At 42.0% G+C, this 18,313-nt stretch overlaps 1 protein-coding gene across 7 annotated transcripts in view; it reads left to right on the forward strand.

Annotated features, from left to right (window-relative positions):
- LOC126864932 (triokinase/FMN cyclase-like) overlaps nt 1–17,554 on the forward strand; it is an 81,351-nt gene extending 63,797 nt beyond the window's left edge. For 6 of the 7 annotated variants that reach the window (XM_050616861.1, XM_050616855.1, XM_050616853.1 and 3 more), the window contains 2 exons: nt 8,535–8,662; nt 17,169–17,554. In XM_050616861.1, coding sequence (XP_050472818.1) covers nt 8,535–8,662; nt 17,169–17,286 — 246 coding nt within the window. In that variant the 3' untranslated portion in view covers nt 17,287–17,554. The remainder of the gene's footprint in view (nt 1–8,534; nt 8,663–17,168) is intronic. The other variant, XM_050616859.1, reaches the window with a different exon arrangement.
- Nucleotides 17,555–18,313: the final 759 nt, after the last annotated feature.

Raw genomic sequence — 18,313 nt, forward strand, 5'->3', positions numbered from 1 at the left:
TGCGTTTCCACAGTACACGTGCAGCTTTCCCTCGAGGGCGGCTAGCATCTTTTTCTAACCACCAACATGGAAATTGACCAATTAACGGTAACGTCAATTTTCCTCACTTTCTGAACGAAAGCTATCCTCGACGAATTCGATGATCTCGTGTCCTTAGACACACCCTAATCATCATAGTTTCCTCTGCAGCATCATCGCGACGGAAAGTCATTCTCTCGTGAGGTCGTATTAGCGAGTTACTTAGCGTCTTTACGCTCGGATATTCCACGTTTTAACAAAGAATCAGTTGAGCTATACTTCCACCGTAGCCAAGGAAGTCGAGTACGATTTGGCCTCTGGAAGAAAGAGCATCCTGCTATCCCATTGACCGCGGATTCGCTATTGAACCTAGGATCATTGTCATTAGCTTCTCGAGTATCTAATTACTATGGTTACTTGTCAAATTCTGTAATAATTGTATTTGCACTAGTGAGTGTCTTCTCTATTGCATAACGACAATGTGTAATCCAAATGAAGATTCGTTTCACGCCCCTAACCCTAATTCTAATGTAAATCCGACATATATATGTCGGAGATGAAAGGAAAGCCGGAGCCTTCCCTTTGCAATTTTGGCAAAGTCCTCTAATGCTTTAGCCTAGATTTTATCATAGCTATAATTAAGGAACTGTTGTCATTCAATCTGATTGTAATTGTTCGGGATTTGTAATAACGAAATTGGGCTCGAGGAGACAACTGGTCGCCGAACATAGCCACGGTCACGGGATGAACGTTTTGCCTGACGGAGGTGTGGAGTGGTTTTATGGTTCTCCCTAGAAATGTGGTTGTGGCGGCATACGGCCTCAAGAACGGGCCTGGTCACGTGGGATTGTATCTTGGAGGTGTCAATATAATGGGACACACGTTGTATTAACAATCAAACTCCAGGCAGAAGCTGTCTAGCAACGGCGATTGAAACCTTGTCGATGCTTCCAACGAGCATATAACAAACAAATGCAATCGTACAGCGAGAAAAATTTCCATCAGATTATTATTCGTGTGATCGCCTTGGAGAGTGATACATCGAGCAATTTATACCGAGCGTCTCAGCAATCGTATCTTGTGCCTAAAATTATTCTACGCATAATAAAGAGTTATCCCGTTGACCGTGGATTCGTTTGAACCCAAGAACATTGTTAATAGCGTTCATTAAACTCATTATTCGTTAAACTTATTATTCGTCAAACTTATTATTCGTTAAACTCAATATTCATTATACTTTGTAAAAGTTATACGTGTAAATATAATCTCTGCTTCGTAAAACGATGGCTAATCCAACCGAAGAATCGTTATGCGCCCTAAATTTTAATGTTAACCCGACATATATAATATAAATATAAACAAAACATTTTTCCAAAAAGATATTACCGACTTCGAAATGCGCCCAAGAGTGAAAAATAATTTTCATCGCATTTATATAAATTAGATACACTAAAAAGTATGAAATAATAATTATTTTATTTACATTTTATTTACTCATATAACAAGCTCATATGACAGGCCCATTTCCCTCATTAGGAAATTCCGAATTACCGGTCCTCCCAGGGCTGCAATTCGAAATTTGAGTGGCCGTCCGTTTATGACACGGACAGAAACATTCCTCTCGTTAGGAAGTTCCGAATTACATGTCCTCCCAGGACGGTGAACGTAATGACTCGAGGCCAGGAAAAACCCAGGAAAGGACCAGCCGGAAGGGCACGGCAGAGAGAAGAAATCCAACGGCGGGAGAGAATCAGGAACGGGAGAATTGAGTTCATCTCCAACCATTGGACAGGACAGACTCAGGACGACAGTAGTCCTCGCTTAGTTCGGTTAAGTGCTACAACTAGTACAAATAAAGTGCCGTCTAAATCTAACACTCGAGTTATTTCATCTCTTCCACCTTGAACGTTAAGTCACTCGAGGTACGCGATATCGACCGATCGGTTTGACCTGATCGGTTGCTCTTTAGTCGATAACGCAACACTATGGTTCGCAAATGACCTATTCTCTTGGAAAACAATGTTTAAAGTTTCATTAGTTCTTATTGATTGATTTCAATTATTATACTGGTTGATACTAATTTCATTTATTATATTACGATAGCATATTACAAGTAAATGACAATATAATCACCAAAATAAAGAAACTAAAACTAAAATAACATTAAACTAAGCAAGAAAAATAATAATATGATATAATAATAACAATGAATGTAATACTAAGTATTAAAATTTTGGAAGCGTGTTATTGATGAAGCCAATGGGAATTATTCTATGCTCCATGGTATATATCGATAATCAGCACAAACTAATGATAGATCTCAGTTTCGAAGAGAAGTTTCTTTCTACATAATCGTCATTTTTTGTACACTATCAATACATTGAGCGTAATTTGTATCAGTACGGATACAAGCGGCATTTTTCAATTTAGTCACTATTAAAACATATTCCTGGTAACTTTGTGATATAATGCATTGCGATGTAATGCAATCACATATAAATTTGTTGAAATTTGAATAAGATAAATATAAATGAATTGAAATTTTGTAGTATGGCGTCCAAGCATTGCCAGACTAGTAGCATTTTACGGTATTTTGCTCCGTCTTCCAAAAGGTTGCAATATTTTAATGTGCTGTTTAGTAGATAAATGAGTAATAATCTTTACCGTCTTTGGATATGTATGTGTGTACATAAAATAGAAATTATCTCATATTTCTTAGCACCAAATTTGCACAAATACAATGAAAGCCATTTTTTACTTTTCAGCGCATTTGTAAGTCGGTTATATCATTTTGGAAAAAGCTTTTAATTTCATTTTAGTTTATGTTTTGGCATTGACTTTGTTACGGACAGGACGGAAAACCGAAGCTTTTTATATATTTTACATATTTTTTTATAATACTTTATTAATTGATGTGGGTTTGGGGTTGATAATTAATCGATGCACACAGATTCGATTTTCTCCATATATTTCTCCGCCTCGTACAACACGTCTTAACACACAGAATACACTTGGCCAATTAACACGTGGTCGACTTCTAAGACAAAAGAGCGTCATTAGAAGTCGTACCAACTTAGCTTGTAGTAACTAGCGATCATACCAACCTAACATTTCTCAACATACTTTGGGGTGTAGGTGGAGTAGTTGCTGCCAGATAAAAAGAGAATTCTCGTTTCGTCCCGGGACTACCGGTGGACTCGTCAGTAAGGCTATGCCCGGTGGTCCCTGTCTTAGACATAGAGGGAGTCTTGCTAGGTGCGGTATTTGTATCGTGACACTGTATATTCGACCGCTAGCGAGACAGACAGTCTCGTTATCGTCGTAGTAGTCCTCTGGTGTTGGCGGTTGATACCCGCGGATCGTCCGGGAGGTGTTACGACTGCGTTGATGCCTCGACTTGTCGACGTCCTGTTGGCACCGATCCGCCACAATACCTTATACACGATGCCTACAAGATTCAGAAAGGACATGTTCGATAGTGATAGTAGTGATGACGAATATTATTTTGAACCTGACAAGATAGAAGACAACGCCAGTGCTTCAGACAGTGGAAACAAACTCCGTTCAACAAGGAATCGGCTCAGATGTTTCAATATTTCTAGTGATAGTAACAGTGATGATGAACTAAATATTGAAGAAAATAATACAAGCGTCAACAAAATAACGCAAACATTCAACGTGTATATTTTCTCAACCATGCGCGCCAATACCTCTCATCCACAGCGACGTTCGCTCGTCGAGCGGCCCCGTCCGTAAAGAGTTACATTGGGGAACAACATCCGGAGTTGCATTAAGAGGGGAGAAATCCCTATAAAAGTGTTGAAATTAATGTTAATAATTGATAAATGAACTAGTTTAAAACACTTCTAGATGAAAAATAAATTAAAAGAACTGAAAAAAACTGAATAAAATAATACAAAGTAATAAACTACATCGTATACTACAGTGAGGATACGGGCCGCTTTCGAATGCTCAGACAAAGCAGAATTGCTGTAAAAGAGTTCCTTAAGTCAGGACATATTACTCTTTGTACATGTTACTCATATCACTACTCGTCACTCTTGATACAATGATAAGGATAAGCTCACACATTGCCGAAAAATGACATATACAAATGAGATCGTATTGCTATAGATAATGTCAGTGGCAGCGGGGGTAGGATTAAGGGAATCGTCCGGTAATCCTGGAGCGAATTGAATGTATGGCTGAATGTATGAGCGATCAGTCATTCTTCTGCCGAGTCCCGATCCAACATACAGTGATCTCACATTGTAATAAATGATCATCGCAGCGGCTTTTCGTTTTTGAATTACAATGTAGAATAGTGCCCATGGCAGCTATCGGAGTTTTTACAAAATTTTATAATCCGCGCATGCCTATCTCGAACAATGTGTACACTATAAGATTGACTGAATGTATTTCTATTATTCATCTGTCTGAATTATATTATTAAAGGTGCACTTTTAAAGAAATTTAATTTCCTTGATTGTTTCCATTTATTATTCTTTCTTTATATTTCTTTCATATAAGACATACATGTTAGAAATTAATTTTGTGAATACTTCGTGCCTCCCAGCTTCTGGAGTAAATGCCGTGCGGTCCCTCACAGTCCGCTTACCAAAAAGCATCATTGCCTTTGCCACTCCGTGGTCAGATCCTTTAAACAAAGTCTCCTATTATCTATTTCTTTATTCTTTGGTAATGCAACATCGGGTCGCTTGCCATCAGTCTATCTGTGTATCAACTTATCCTTCGTCAAACTGTTTCACACATTCTCTAAACAGTGGACACCTCAGATAGCATCGACACCTCATAGTTTGGTGACTTCAAGTCGCCAGCTATCGGATTTCTAAACATTTGCTCAAGTAATCTGCAGAGGTTCTTACTGAGCACTCGACCCAGTCATAAATTATTTTAAGGCTAAATAACGGCAAGCTATCACCCATTATATCGGCATGAAGGTGTGTTGCTGCTACATAATGTTTATAACATAAGTAATCTTTTAACATAGTATATTTTAAGGAAATGTAATAAAAGGCAACGCTTAACTAAGTAAGTATGGAGGAAACTATTACATACATATCTTTACATAATTTGCAACTAATATACGCAGCTGCACACAACAGTTTTGATAAATATATGTAGGAATTGAATAGAATCGCGGCGAAAGTGTAAAGCATGTTGGAAGTACCGATGCCGATGTCGCGATAAGACGATTGAGTTGAATTGATTACCGAAGGCGACTGTGTGTATGCGAGTGTGACCAAAGAAAAAATGAAAGACAGTCTTCGAGTATCGCGTTGAGGTGGATTAAACATGTAAGTTTGTTTGATGCCGAAACGGGTGGATGAATTTGTAATAGTCAGTTGTATTAAAATCGGTATAAATACAAGTACAGATACAGAGATAGTGTATGCCAGTTGTAATCGTCGCTCGCTCAATGCAATTATGCCGATCGAAGAAAGGATACCAATACTCTGTCCTAGGGAACACGTTCATACATTTATATCGACGGACGTTACCACAAAAAGTTAACCTTCATATGTAACTCTGATTGAAGATTACAAGGAACGGCAATAACAATCTGTCCAGAGTTCATTTGCCTCTAGACCTTGTAAACCAAACCGGGGGTCGTCCAGTACGTGCGGGGTGTGGCGGGGAGAGTCCATAGTGGACCTCACATGGGCAAACCCTGCCGCATCCCGCCGTGTTTCCGGTTGGGAGGTTTCCCCGGAGGAGACACTCTCGGACCACCTCTACATCTTCATGGAGGTGGCGGTTGGCGGCGCGATGGGTGACCGTTCGTTGGGTGCGCGCGGGCCCATGGGCCCACCGGGAAGGAGAAGAAGATTCCCGCCATGGGCGTTGCTTGGTTAGAAGAATCCAGGACCGACGAGGACGCGGAAGCGGGGAGACTCGGCTGAGGCGCGACATGCACGCGATCTGCGATTCCTGTATGCCGCGGTCTGGAGCCCCGCACCGCGCCGGCGCTGTGTACTGGTGGTCCGAGGAGATAACTCGTCTCCTTGAGACATACATCCGCGCCCGGCGCCGGTACACCAGATCCCGCCGTAGGCGGCGGGTGGACGAAGACACGGTGGCTCGTCTGTACGAGGCCTACAGCGAAGCGCGAAGGCTCCTGCAACGAGCCATCAAGGAGGCGAAGAGGCGGGCCTGGGACGAGCTTCTGGCCCCTCGACTCTGACCCCTGGGGGCGCCCTTACAAAATGGTATTGAACGAACTCCGTCCATGGGCGCCTCCCTTAACGGAGAGCATGGACCCTCGATTCCTGGACGAGGTCGTCGGCACCTTGTTCCCAGGAGCAGCGAACGAGGGAGATGGCAGCCCTATCGAAGAGGAGGAGCAGGAGCCTCAACCGCCAGAAGTAGAACCACGTGTCTCCGCGGGAAGGTGGAGCCCGGAATTGAGGGTCACCGAGGAAGAACTGGCCGGGGCCGTCGGGAGGATCGGAGCGCGGAAAGCACCGGGTCCCGATGGAGTCCCGGTCCGCCCGTGGAAGGACGTCGCCGGCGTCTTGGCCCCGAGACTAATGCGTCTGTTCGACGGATGCCTGTCTCGGGGTGAATTCCTCGCGTCGTGGAAGGAGGGGCGGATGGTCCTGCTGCCGAAGCCGGGGCGCTCCCCGGACTCGCCTTCCGCCTTTCGGCCAGTGTGCCTTTTGGACGAGACGGGCAAGCTGCTGGAGAGAGTGGTGGCTGCCCACCTGGAGTCGCATCTGTCCCGGAGTGTGCCCGGACTGCACGACGGCCTGTTCGGTTTTCGGACAGGGCGGTCTACGACCGACGCTGTCGCCCGCGTCCGCTCCTTTTTCGAGGGGGCCGAGCGGCATGGTTACGTGGCGCTGGCCGTGTCGCTGGACGTGGTCAACGCCTTTAACAGCATCCCCTGGGACAGGATATGCCGGGCGTACCTGTGGGGTGTGGTCCGAGCGTTCCTCCGGGACCGGAGTATCGTCTATACCGTCCGGGGCGGAGGGGTGATCGGGAGGGCTGTACACCGCGGGGTCCCGCAAGGTTCGGTGTTGGGTTCGTTGCTGTGGAACATCGCGTACGACGCAGTGCTTCGGACGCCGATGCCTCCGAACTCGACACTGACGACGACACGTTGGTGCTGGTCTGGGGCACGGCATGGGGTAGAACCGTTCGCCTGGCGGAGTTGGCGATGACCTGCGTGGTCGCCGAGATCAAGGAATTGGGACTGAGGGTGTTCCCAGAGAAGTCCGAGGCAATGTGGTTTTGCTGCAAGGCCGATCACGGGACGCCTCCAGCGGGTTATCGCCTGAGGTTGGAGGGGGCTGAGATCGGTGTCGGAACCAGCATGAAGTATCTGGGCCCAACCCTCGACAGCCACTGGACCTTCAGCGCTCACTTCGAGCGCCTGGCGCCGTCTGTTGAGGCGACGGCGAACGCCTTAGGACGTTTGCTGCCTCGGCTGGGCGGGCCCGGGTGCTCGCCGGGTTTCCCTCGTTCGAATTGTAGACCCTGAGGTGTCGCGAGTCGGGAAAGAGGCGACCGCGCGCTGCCATCACTACGATGCGAGTGTGGATTCGGCGCAGCACACGCTGGAATACTGCCCGCGCCACGACCTCATCGCGGAAATCGGATGGGACCTCTCGCCGCCAACGATCCTCGAGGCATTGTTGGTAAGCGAGAGGAGGAGGAAGGCCGCGACCTCCTTCTGTGAGCAAGTTATGCTTCGAAAAGAGGCCGCGGAGAGGGTGAGGGTGCGGTACTATCACCCTGAGAGGATTGACCGGCGATGGCACGGCAGAGGGCATGGACGCGCTTCAGTGAGGCGCGCTAGGTCCGCCACGCCCCCCGGTGGGGTGCAAACTTAGGCGCTGGCAATAGCTCAGCGCCCCGGGGCCGCAAAGCAGTCCGGCAGGGGAACCGGGCTGCATGGCATGGCGGCTCCGACGACGAGGCACGGTGTGACAATTGCCACACACCGCTCCATCAAGCGCTGGTATTAGGCGCGCAAGGGAGGGGGGGGGGGATGTATCGCTCACACCGGTTCCCGGGCCCCTTTGTAAACCAAAACAATCGTTAGTATTCAAAGGCACAATAATATGGGTCTCTCCCAGATTCTAATTTTCCGTAGACTGTTTTTACTCTCACGTGCCACTACAGCGTGAAAAGAACAGCCTTATGTTGAAATATTCTTTTTTATTATTATATTAATTTGAAATTTTCTTGGCTTACTTCTTTCAAGCAAAACTTTCAATCATTCGTACATATATAAGAGATATTTTATTTACATAACATATGGTGCTGTAAATTAACGTATATTTACTTTACATGTTAATAAAAATGACCTTTTTATAAGATGTATGAATACTTTTATAATAATTAAATGTCGCGACCAACTAATGATATCTCCTTAAGATATGTCTAAAGTTGAAAAATAAAATGTTGTATATATGTGAAAAGATCGTTTATACATTTTAATATCAATTTGCTATAATACTATTTAAATACTTTTTGTGTTTTATTAGGTTGATGCTCTCAATGCATTTTGTGATACTTTTGAAAACCTGTTGCACAAGCCATTAGTAGACATTTGTGATGCATTAAAGATAGCAACTTGGAAAGCATGTGAATCCACGAAGAATATGAAAGCTAAGTAAGCGCAGAACAGTTTTGTATATTTTTTGTAGAAAGCCTCAAAATTTTTCAGCGATAATTGTTTTATATTATTTCTACATAATGATGATTGTTTTGTGTGTTATGTCGAGTCGGAAGGTTTTGATAACAAGTTTGGATCGTGGGTTGCTATAAGCCTGAACACTCTTGAAAATGTGCATTACTATAATTGCTTATAAACAAGTTTACTTCAAACTGAACGTATGTGTTCTAGATTTTATTTCATAACAATTAATTTTACAAACCTTATTTCTTCAAAAGTTATAATGATCAACACTATAAATTGAGAAGTGGAAAAAAATGATGAGAATTGGAGTGTTTTTTAATTTTCATATATTTTTTAATTTACATTATTATTTGTAATTATTAATACTATCGTTTACTTTGTTATAAATAAATTTGTAGAGGTAAGTCAATTGTTTTCTCAGAAGTTGTATATAGGATGTTCTTAAAATCGTGGTATAATCGGTCGAACGGTGATCTATATGCGAAAATAAATCTAGAAAAATAAATCACATTTTTTAATTTAAGACTGCATTCCCGAAAAAGATGAGTTGAAAAATCTGCCAGTACCTATATATTAACTCCAAGTTAGTGAAAATATTATGAAACAAAAGTGAGAAAATGTTATCCTTTTTCCTGATTTATTTTTGCATGTAGTACCCACCACCCAATTGTACCACGATCTCATATAATCATGTACCTGTATAACAAAATTGAGAGAACAAAGCATATGTATCTGGCTACAACACTGCTTTCTGTTTTCCGTGTTTGATAGATTTGAGAAAACAAATATAATATTCTAAATAATACAGAAAATAATCTCTTGAGTTGTATGTTTTTATCGATATCTAATTCTGATATTTACATATGAGGTGTATAAGTCGTGTCCGTGATGATTGTGGCTGGTGGCTGTAGATGTCGCTGCTGGGGGTACTGCTATATTTTCTTTCTATTTAGAATCGTGGAATAAAAATCGGACTTCGGTCGCTGGGATTCGATCCCGCGTTCCGAACGTTCGTAACCTAATGCGCTAATCACTGCGCTACCGTCGTCCGTTAGTTGTTTATGTCGAGTGGCGGCATTTGTGCTGTCGAGTGCCGCCACACATGTATCTGTCGAAGATGAAAGGAAAACCGGAGCCTTCCCTTTGCAATTTTGGAAAAGTCTTCTAATGCTTTAGCCTAGATTTTATCATAGCTGTAATTAAGCTATTGTCATTTGTAATTATTTGATATTTGTGATAGCGAAAGTGGGTTCGAGGTGGCAACTGGTCGCCGAACGTAGCCACGGTCACGGGATAAACGTTTTGCCTGACGAAGGTGTGGATCGGTTGTATTGTTCTCCCTAGAAATCACATAGAATTGTACTTTGGAGATGTCGATATAATGGGACACACGTTGTATTAGGAATCAAACTCCAGACAGAAACTGCCTAGCAACGGCGTTTGGATCTTTCTCGATGCTTCCAAAGAGTATACAACAAACTTTTGACAGAAACTGCCTAGCAACGACGATTGGAACCTTCTCGATGCCTCCAGCGAGCATATAACAAACAAATGCAGTCGTATAGCGAAAAAGATTTTCATCAGGTATTCATTCGTGTGATCGCCTTGGAAAGTGATACATCGAGCAATTTACCGAGTGTCTCAGCAATCGTATTTTTTTGTGTTTAAAATTATTCTACGCATAGTAAAGAGTTATCCCGTTGACCGTGGATTCGTTTGAACCCAGGAACATTGTTAATAGCGTTAATTAAACTCATTATTCGTAAAACCTATTAATCGTTAATCTCATTATTCGTTAAATTTATTATTCGTAAGATATATTATTCGTTCCTCTTATTATTCGTTAAACTTATTATTCTTTAATCTAATCATTAGTTAAACTTATCGTTTGTTAATCTTATCATTCATTAAACTCATTATTCATAATATTTTGTAAAATCTTGTATATTCGCGTAAATATAATCTTTGTTTCGTAAAACAATGGCTAATTCAAACTAAGAATCGTTACGCGTCTTAAATTCTAATGTTAACCCGACATATCTAATACGTGGAACGTATCATGACACATATTAATAACTGTAAGCAGTCAATCATTTAAACAGGTAACATAAAACATTAAACAAAGGAAACTGAAATCTTTCCTTAAAATAACTTTGAGCATTTGTACATCGGCAATTACAAAACGCCACCTGAAGGTTCGATGTAGCGATAGGTTGAAGGATACTGTGATGGTGCCGCAAGTCGCGATCCGCGTTCCGTTGGCCGCAAACAAGTCGTAATCGCTTTTATTCGCGGGTTCGCGTATCCTGTTGCGCGGATACACATATGTGTTGATACCGGTATCCACTAAGAATGAAATTTTCGTCCTCTTGTCCATGACAAAGATGCGGCGGGTTCCCAAGCCGTCATCGTATGCCGTATTTACGGATGGCTGGTCCCGTTTCCCTACTTCCATTTGCAAGGGGACCAACATTTTCGTAACATAGGTCGGAGTCACACGATCGTTCTCGCGACCTTGATCTACTCCGACTCCTCAATCTCGATTGCCGACGAGAACGATGATTGAAACTCAGCCCAATCATCGGGGCCCTCAGTTGGTTCATTTGGTCACTCAACGCGTTAAAGGGGGGATACAAGTTTCGTTTGTTCCAACGTTTTGAGCTGGTGGATCAATTACCGTCGCTATTCGGGCAGTACGCTGGCACTCCTCTTCAAATTCCTCTGGTATCGGTTCCGCTGACTGCATTAATTGTTCTGGGTTCGTGTCGTCGACCGCGGCCAGGATACGCCTGATGCGAGCGGATAGTTGATTCCTCCATAGCATGAGGATGAAATCATCAGGTGTAGAGGGGCTAGAAAGTTTTTTAAGGTGCTGATAAAACTCAGATGGCTTCCTATCGCCCATCTCTTCGCTTTCCACCAAGTTCTTTATCCGAGCACTGTCTGTATCGGTTAGTATGTGAATGAGTTCCCCTTTTAGCTTCGCATATCGTTCTGGGGCTGGGGGATTCGTCAATATGCCTTCAATTTGTTGTAGTAGCTGACCGTCGAGACATTTGGCGACGGTTGCGAATTTTAACTTGTCGGTCGTGATGTCCGCCGCGTCGAGCGGCGTTTCCAATAAGGCGAACCACACCGTGATGTTCGAGGGTTGCAATGGAGGCATACGATCGTTATATTAGCTGTGGACTTGCTATCCGCAGCTTCGTTAGTACTTGCCATCATCTTTATTCACTTACCACGTCGGGGTCACCAATGTAGAGAACTTGTAGATGATTGGTAATTAGAATAACGAGAACTTGCTGTTGAAACCCGTCAAATATATTTAAATTAAATAAATAAGTAAATATAAATAATGTCGTTGAGGCGCCCGTACAGTATATACGTCGCAAAATAAGATCGCTGATAAATACTCGATAAATGCTCGTTAGATTCTCGTCGATAACTCGTTGGATATTTGATAGAAAACTGAGCTGATTCGGTTGCGTCTGTTTATTTATACTGATCGGAGGACAATCGGAAAATTCAAATTCGTCTTTGTTCGACGGTTGCACGTAGCGTCGACATTGTTTTGCCCGGAGTTTATTTATTATTACATTACGTGTATCCTAACGATCTTGATACTCCGAGCCAAAACAACAACATGATTTGAATTGTCTTCCAACTCATATTATATATGCTACATATTATATATATCGGAGATGAAAGGACACCGGCGCTTTATGATTTAACCTGATTATAATTGTCCGAGATTTGTGATAATGAGCTGGGCTCGAAGTGATAACTAGTCGCTGAACGTAGCCGTGGTCGCGGGATGAACGTTGTTTCCTAATAGAGGTGTAGAGTAATTGTAGAGCTCTCCTTAAAAGAAATAGTTGTAGCGGCGCGCGACGGTAAACATTCCAACGGCTCCTGTGCCGTGGCTCGCCACACGCAGACCCTATTCTTTGGGTAAGATGATTACCACATGTCGACGCATCTCCACAGTACATGTTCAGCTAGCCTGGGGATCCGCTATAAATCTTAGGATTTTGTTAACTAAGATCCTTCAAACGGACAAACAGTCCTTATCCTAACAGTCCCTAAATGTATCACCTACTACGGGTAGATACGGGAAATCTGCGTTTCTCACAAACGATGCTTCCCGCTATCAATTTTCTCTCAAGGGCGGTTAGCATCCTTCTTCAACCACCAACATAGAAATTTTTTTTTATTTAGTTGTTTACATTCACAACTTGTCCGATTTGGACATTTGGTAGAATTTTTTGCCTGTTTGATTATCATGTGGGTGGTTACCCCCAGCGGGCTACCATGGTCGTGTTTGTTAGGTTATATCTTTTATGAGATCTGTTGGGTGTTTCCTTTTTAGTCTTCTTTCTGTGCTTGATGTGTTGATCGTTTCCGCTACCAGCCGGTTCGAGTGCGTTGCAATTCTTTCTCTGTTCTTGCACATCTGCTAATCTCCTCCTTAACCGCTGGTATTCCAAAGTCTTTCCGAATGTCCTCGTTACTAACGTACCATGGGGCGTTTACTATTGTTCTAAGAATTTTAGCTTGCATTGTCTCTATTTTGCTTATATGGCCCATTGGTACAGATTGGTTTTATGATCGTTTTGTATATTTTTAATTTATTTTCTATACTTAGTTTGGACTCTCGACTTCTTAGCCAGTGCACTTGTCTCCTTGCTGTCTGTATTTTGTCTTTTATTGATTTGATATGCTGTTTCCATGTGAGTTGAGTATCTATGTGGAATCCTAGATATCTGACTTGCCTTGTTTGTATTATGTGCGTGCCGTTCAGAAAGATGTTTGGTGTTATCTATTTCGCAGTGTGAATGTAATATGGTTGCATTTATTGGGGTTTGCTTTAATTTGTTTAACTCGTAACCACTTTTCTATTTTTGTGATATGTTCTTGTAGTAATGTGACTGCTGTTACAGGGTTAGTGTGGCTGACTAGTACCGCTGTTTCGCGCGCGAATGTCAGTATTTTGCTATTGGTAGTTGTTGGTATGTTGGCCGTGTATAGTGTGTATAGTATTGGTTCTAAGACGCTTCCTTGCGGAACCCCTGCCTTGATATCTTTGACTTCGGAGTATGTGTCCTTGATTTTTATTACGAAGGTTCTGCTGCTTAAGTAAGATTTTATTAATTGATATATTTGCTCCGGGAATTGTTTCCTGATCGTTTGTAGTAGGCTTTCGTGATTTATTTTGTCAAATGCTTTCTCTATGTCCATAAAGAGGGCTGTACAGTATTGCTTGTTTTCTAATGCTAGTATTATTTCGTTAATGAGCCTGTGTATTTGCTCTATAGTGGAGTGTTTGTTTCTAAATCCGAATTGGTGATCCAGTATTAATTTTTCCTTCTCTATTATTGGTTTTATGCGGCCGTAAATTATTTTCTCTAGTATTTTAGAGAACTCAAGAAGTAATGATATTGGTCTGTATGATGTAGTTTGATGTGGGTCTTTGCTTGGTTTAGGTAACATTATGATCTGTGCCAGTTTCCATAGTTTAGGAATGTATTGAATTCTTAGTATTCCGTTAAATATTATTGTGATTTGTCTTATCGCTTTTGGCGGAAGGCTTCTCAAGATTTTGCCATTGATTAGGTCGATTCCTGGTGCTTTATTATTTTTTGTTTTCTCGATTATGTTTCTAATTTTTTGTGCTGTTGTGTTGGGTATGGTGTAGTGTTTGTCAGTTGATGTACTAGTGGTTAGCGCATCCTCGTCGGTATGACTATTGAGGTTGCTGTTGTTGATATTTGTGGTGTAAATGTGTTGCATAGATGGTTGGAAAATTCTTCAGCTTGCTCTTCAGTGCTCCTTGCCCATGCGTTATCTGCTCTTCTGATTGCTGGGACCAGTTTTATTGTCTGCTTCATTCTTTTGTGGCTTTCCATAGGGAGTAGTTGTACCCCTATAGTATAGTTATGTAGTTGCATATTTCCCTTAATCCAGAGCGATTGGCTCTGTCTTGAGTCACTTTGTTTTCCCCACTTGTCGCACGTACGGAGGCACTGATTCACACGTCCACATAGCTCGACTGCTCGGGCAGAACTGAACATAGAAATTGCGTTCAGTTCCCTCATATTCCGAACGAAAGCTTTCCTCGACGAAACAGATGATCTCGTGTCCTTAGACACACCCCATCATAGTCTTCCTTTGCAGCATCAGCGCGACGGAATGTCATTCTCTCGTGAGGTTGTATTACTGAGTTACTCAGCGTCTTTACGCTCGGTGAATGTCTTACATTTTAACAAAAATCTAGTTTAGTAATACTTGTATCGTAGACAAGTAAGTCGAGTACGATTTGGGCTTTGGAAGAAAGAGTATCTAATTACTACGGTTACTTGTCCAATTCTGTAATAATCGTATTTGCACTAGTGTCTTCTCTATTGCATAATGACAATGTGTAATCCAAATGAAGATTCGTTTCACGCCCCTAACCCTAATTCTAATGTAAACCCGACATATATATTGCATGTATATATATAACCGTGGTAATTAGATACTAGAGAAGCTAATGACAATGATCCTAGGTTCAATAACGAATCCGCGGTCAATGGGATAACAGGATGCTCTTTCTTCCAGAGGCCAAATCGTACTCTACTTCCTTGGCTACGGTGGAAGTATAACTCAACTGATTCTTTGTTAAAACGTGGAATATCCACCGAGCGTAAAGACGCTAAGTAATTCGCTAATACGACCTCACGAGAGAATGACTTTCCGTCGCGATGATGCTGCAGATGAAGACTGTGATGGGGTGTGTCTAAGGACACGAGATCATCGAATTCGTCGAGGATAGCCTTCGTTCAGAAAGTGAGGGAAATTGACGTTACTGTTAATTGGTCAATTTCCATGTCGGTGGCTAGAAAAGGATGCTAGCCGTCCTTGAGGGAAGGTTGCTAGCGGGAAGCGTCGTTCGTTGAAAAATAGAAAATATATCTCCCTTATCTTCCCGTAGTTGGGACAAAGACTGTTTGTCTGTTTGAAGGACTTTAGGTAACTGGATCTTAATGTTTATAACGGCCCTCAGGCTAGCTGAACATGTACTGTGGAGATGCGTCAGCATTTGGTAACCATCATACCCGATGAATAGGATCTGCGTATGGCGAGCCACGGGGCAGAAACCGTTGGAATGTTTACTGTCGCGTGCCGCTACAAATATTTTTTTTAAGGAGAATTATAGAATTTCTCTATACCTTTGTAAGACAAAGCGCTCATCCCGTGACCGCGGCTACGATCGGCGACTGGTTGTCGCCTCAAGCTCAAGCTCATTATCACAAATCGTGAACAAATACAATCGGATCGAATGACAACAATTGTTTAATTACGCCTATGATAGAATCTAGATTACGGTGTTAAGGGATTTTCCCGATGTTCCAAAGGGAAGACTCCGATGTCCTTTCATCCCCGACATATATATGTCGGAATGGCGTTGAGGATAGGGTTGTCGGTGTTTGAGGAGTCTTCATTGAAGGTAGCCATCGTTGCGGTGTAACGAAGATACGATTTATTGACACAGGTATGGATAACACAGGTTTGACAATCTACCACGGCGGTGAGACGTCCGCGACACTAGTGACAGTGGTCTCAGGTTCGATAACGAATCCGCGGCCAACGGGATGACAGATGGGCGTTCTCGCTGAATCTAAGTCTGACTCGTAAAAATAATTGCTGAGCGTAAAGACGTTACTCTTTAGCCGACAGGATCGCGAAAAAGAATGCCTGTCCCGTCCCGATGATGCCACAGAGGAAAACTATAATGGGGTGTGTCAAAGGACACGAGATCATCGGATTCGTCGAGAAAAGCCTTCGTTTAGAAAGTAAGGGAAATTGAAGTTGCTGCTAATTGGTCAATCTCCATATCGGTGGTTAGAAAAAGATGCTAGCCGCCCTCGAGGGAAAGTTGCTAGTGGGAGACGCCGCTCGTTGAAAATGGATCTCCCTTATTTTCCCGTAGTTGGGACAAAGACTGTTTGTCTATTTGAAGGACTTTCGCTAGCTAAGTCTTAAGATTTATAACGGGCCCTCGGGCTAGCTGAACGTGTACTGCGGAGATGCATCGACATCTGGCAATCATCTTACTCGAAGAATAGAGTCTGCGTGTGGCGAGCTATGGGACAGAGACCGTTGGAATGTTTACTGTCGAGTGTTACAACTATTTCCTTTTTAAGGAGAGCTATAGAATTACTCCATGCCTTTGTTAGACAAGACGTTCATCCCTTGACCGCGGCTACGTTGGGCGACAGACTGTTGCCTCGAGCCAAAGCTCACCGTCAGTAATCTCGAACAATTACAATTGGATTGAATAACTACAATAGTTTAGTTACAGTTATAGTAGACTTTAGATTGCAATGTTGCGGGGCTATCCCAAGGTTCCGGTGTCCTTTCGTCTCCGACATATATAACACATGACTTTTATTTACTTGCATTGAATTCAATTGATTTGTTTATTTAACTTATGTTACAGGGTAGGACGAGCTAGTTATGTAAAACAAACACAATATTTCCAGAATGTAGATGCTGGTGCATATGCTGTTGCGACTTGTGTTGAAGCCATTACAAATGTGCTTAAAAATTTCAATTAATGTTGCTTATTAAGTCATTAAGAAACATATTATTGTAATTTCTGTAATTATTAATTACAATACTGTAATGAACAGTAATAATAATTTTTATTAAATACATAATTATACATTAACGCATTACGACATGTTACTACAAATTATGTAAATGGTAAAAACATGTTAAGAACTTTCAACAATTTCACAATGAAAAATAAATGTGTTATTTGCTTCAATTTATAAAGAAAACTAATATTTAAAAAATATAATAAAGTATAAAATATAAGGTTAATGATAGTTGTTTCTACAATCATCATACATTGATCTGTTGATCTTGCATAATTATTGTATTCTTTTCCTTTAAATCTAAGAATGGCGTGCCACATCATATCAACCTGTACACTTTTACAGATTTTATTTAAAAATAAATGTCTTCGAACTGTGAAACCTAACTTTCAGATACACCATAGCATCTAACATAAAATTGGTAATTAGGATGAAATTTTCCAACACTCCATGAACACAATGAAGATACAGAATAAGTAATTGCACACTGGCCGCGAGTATCAATTTTACTGTGAATCTTGAAATGCCAAAGCTGTCCAGAGGTGCATCAATGCAATAAACTGCAGGTTACGAGTTGGATAAAGTCGTGTAAGTAGCAATCCTTGCACCGAACATAGAACTTCATCAAATACATTTTTTTTGGAAGAACGAAGGACACGCTGCAATTCAGATATGAATGAATTCGAATATTTGCTTCCGAGAAAATTCACAAGAATAACGCTGTATTCCTAATCCAAACTTCGCTTGAAACTTTGCACCAAATGCATGTTTTTTTTTATTTATTTATTTGGATTTTACAATTTGTCCAGTAGGACATTTGGTAAAATATTACAGCGGTATACTAATATAACATGTGGGTGGCCACCCCAGCGGGGTACCATCATCGTGTTTGTTAGGTTATGTCCTTTGTGAGATCTGTTTGATCTTTATTTTTCAGTTCGCTGTGGAGTGCCGAAGCGTGCAGACGTGTCTCTAGTGCCCAGTG

Source organism: Bombus huntii, chromosome 4, assembly GCF_024542735.1.
Source record: "Bombus huntii isolate Logan2020A chromosome 4, iyBomHunt1.1, whole genome shotgun sequence".
Classification (NCBI taxonomy): domain Eukaryota; kingdom Metazoa; phylum Arthropoda; class Insecta; order Hymenoptera; family Apidae; genus Bombus; species Bombus huntii.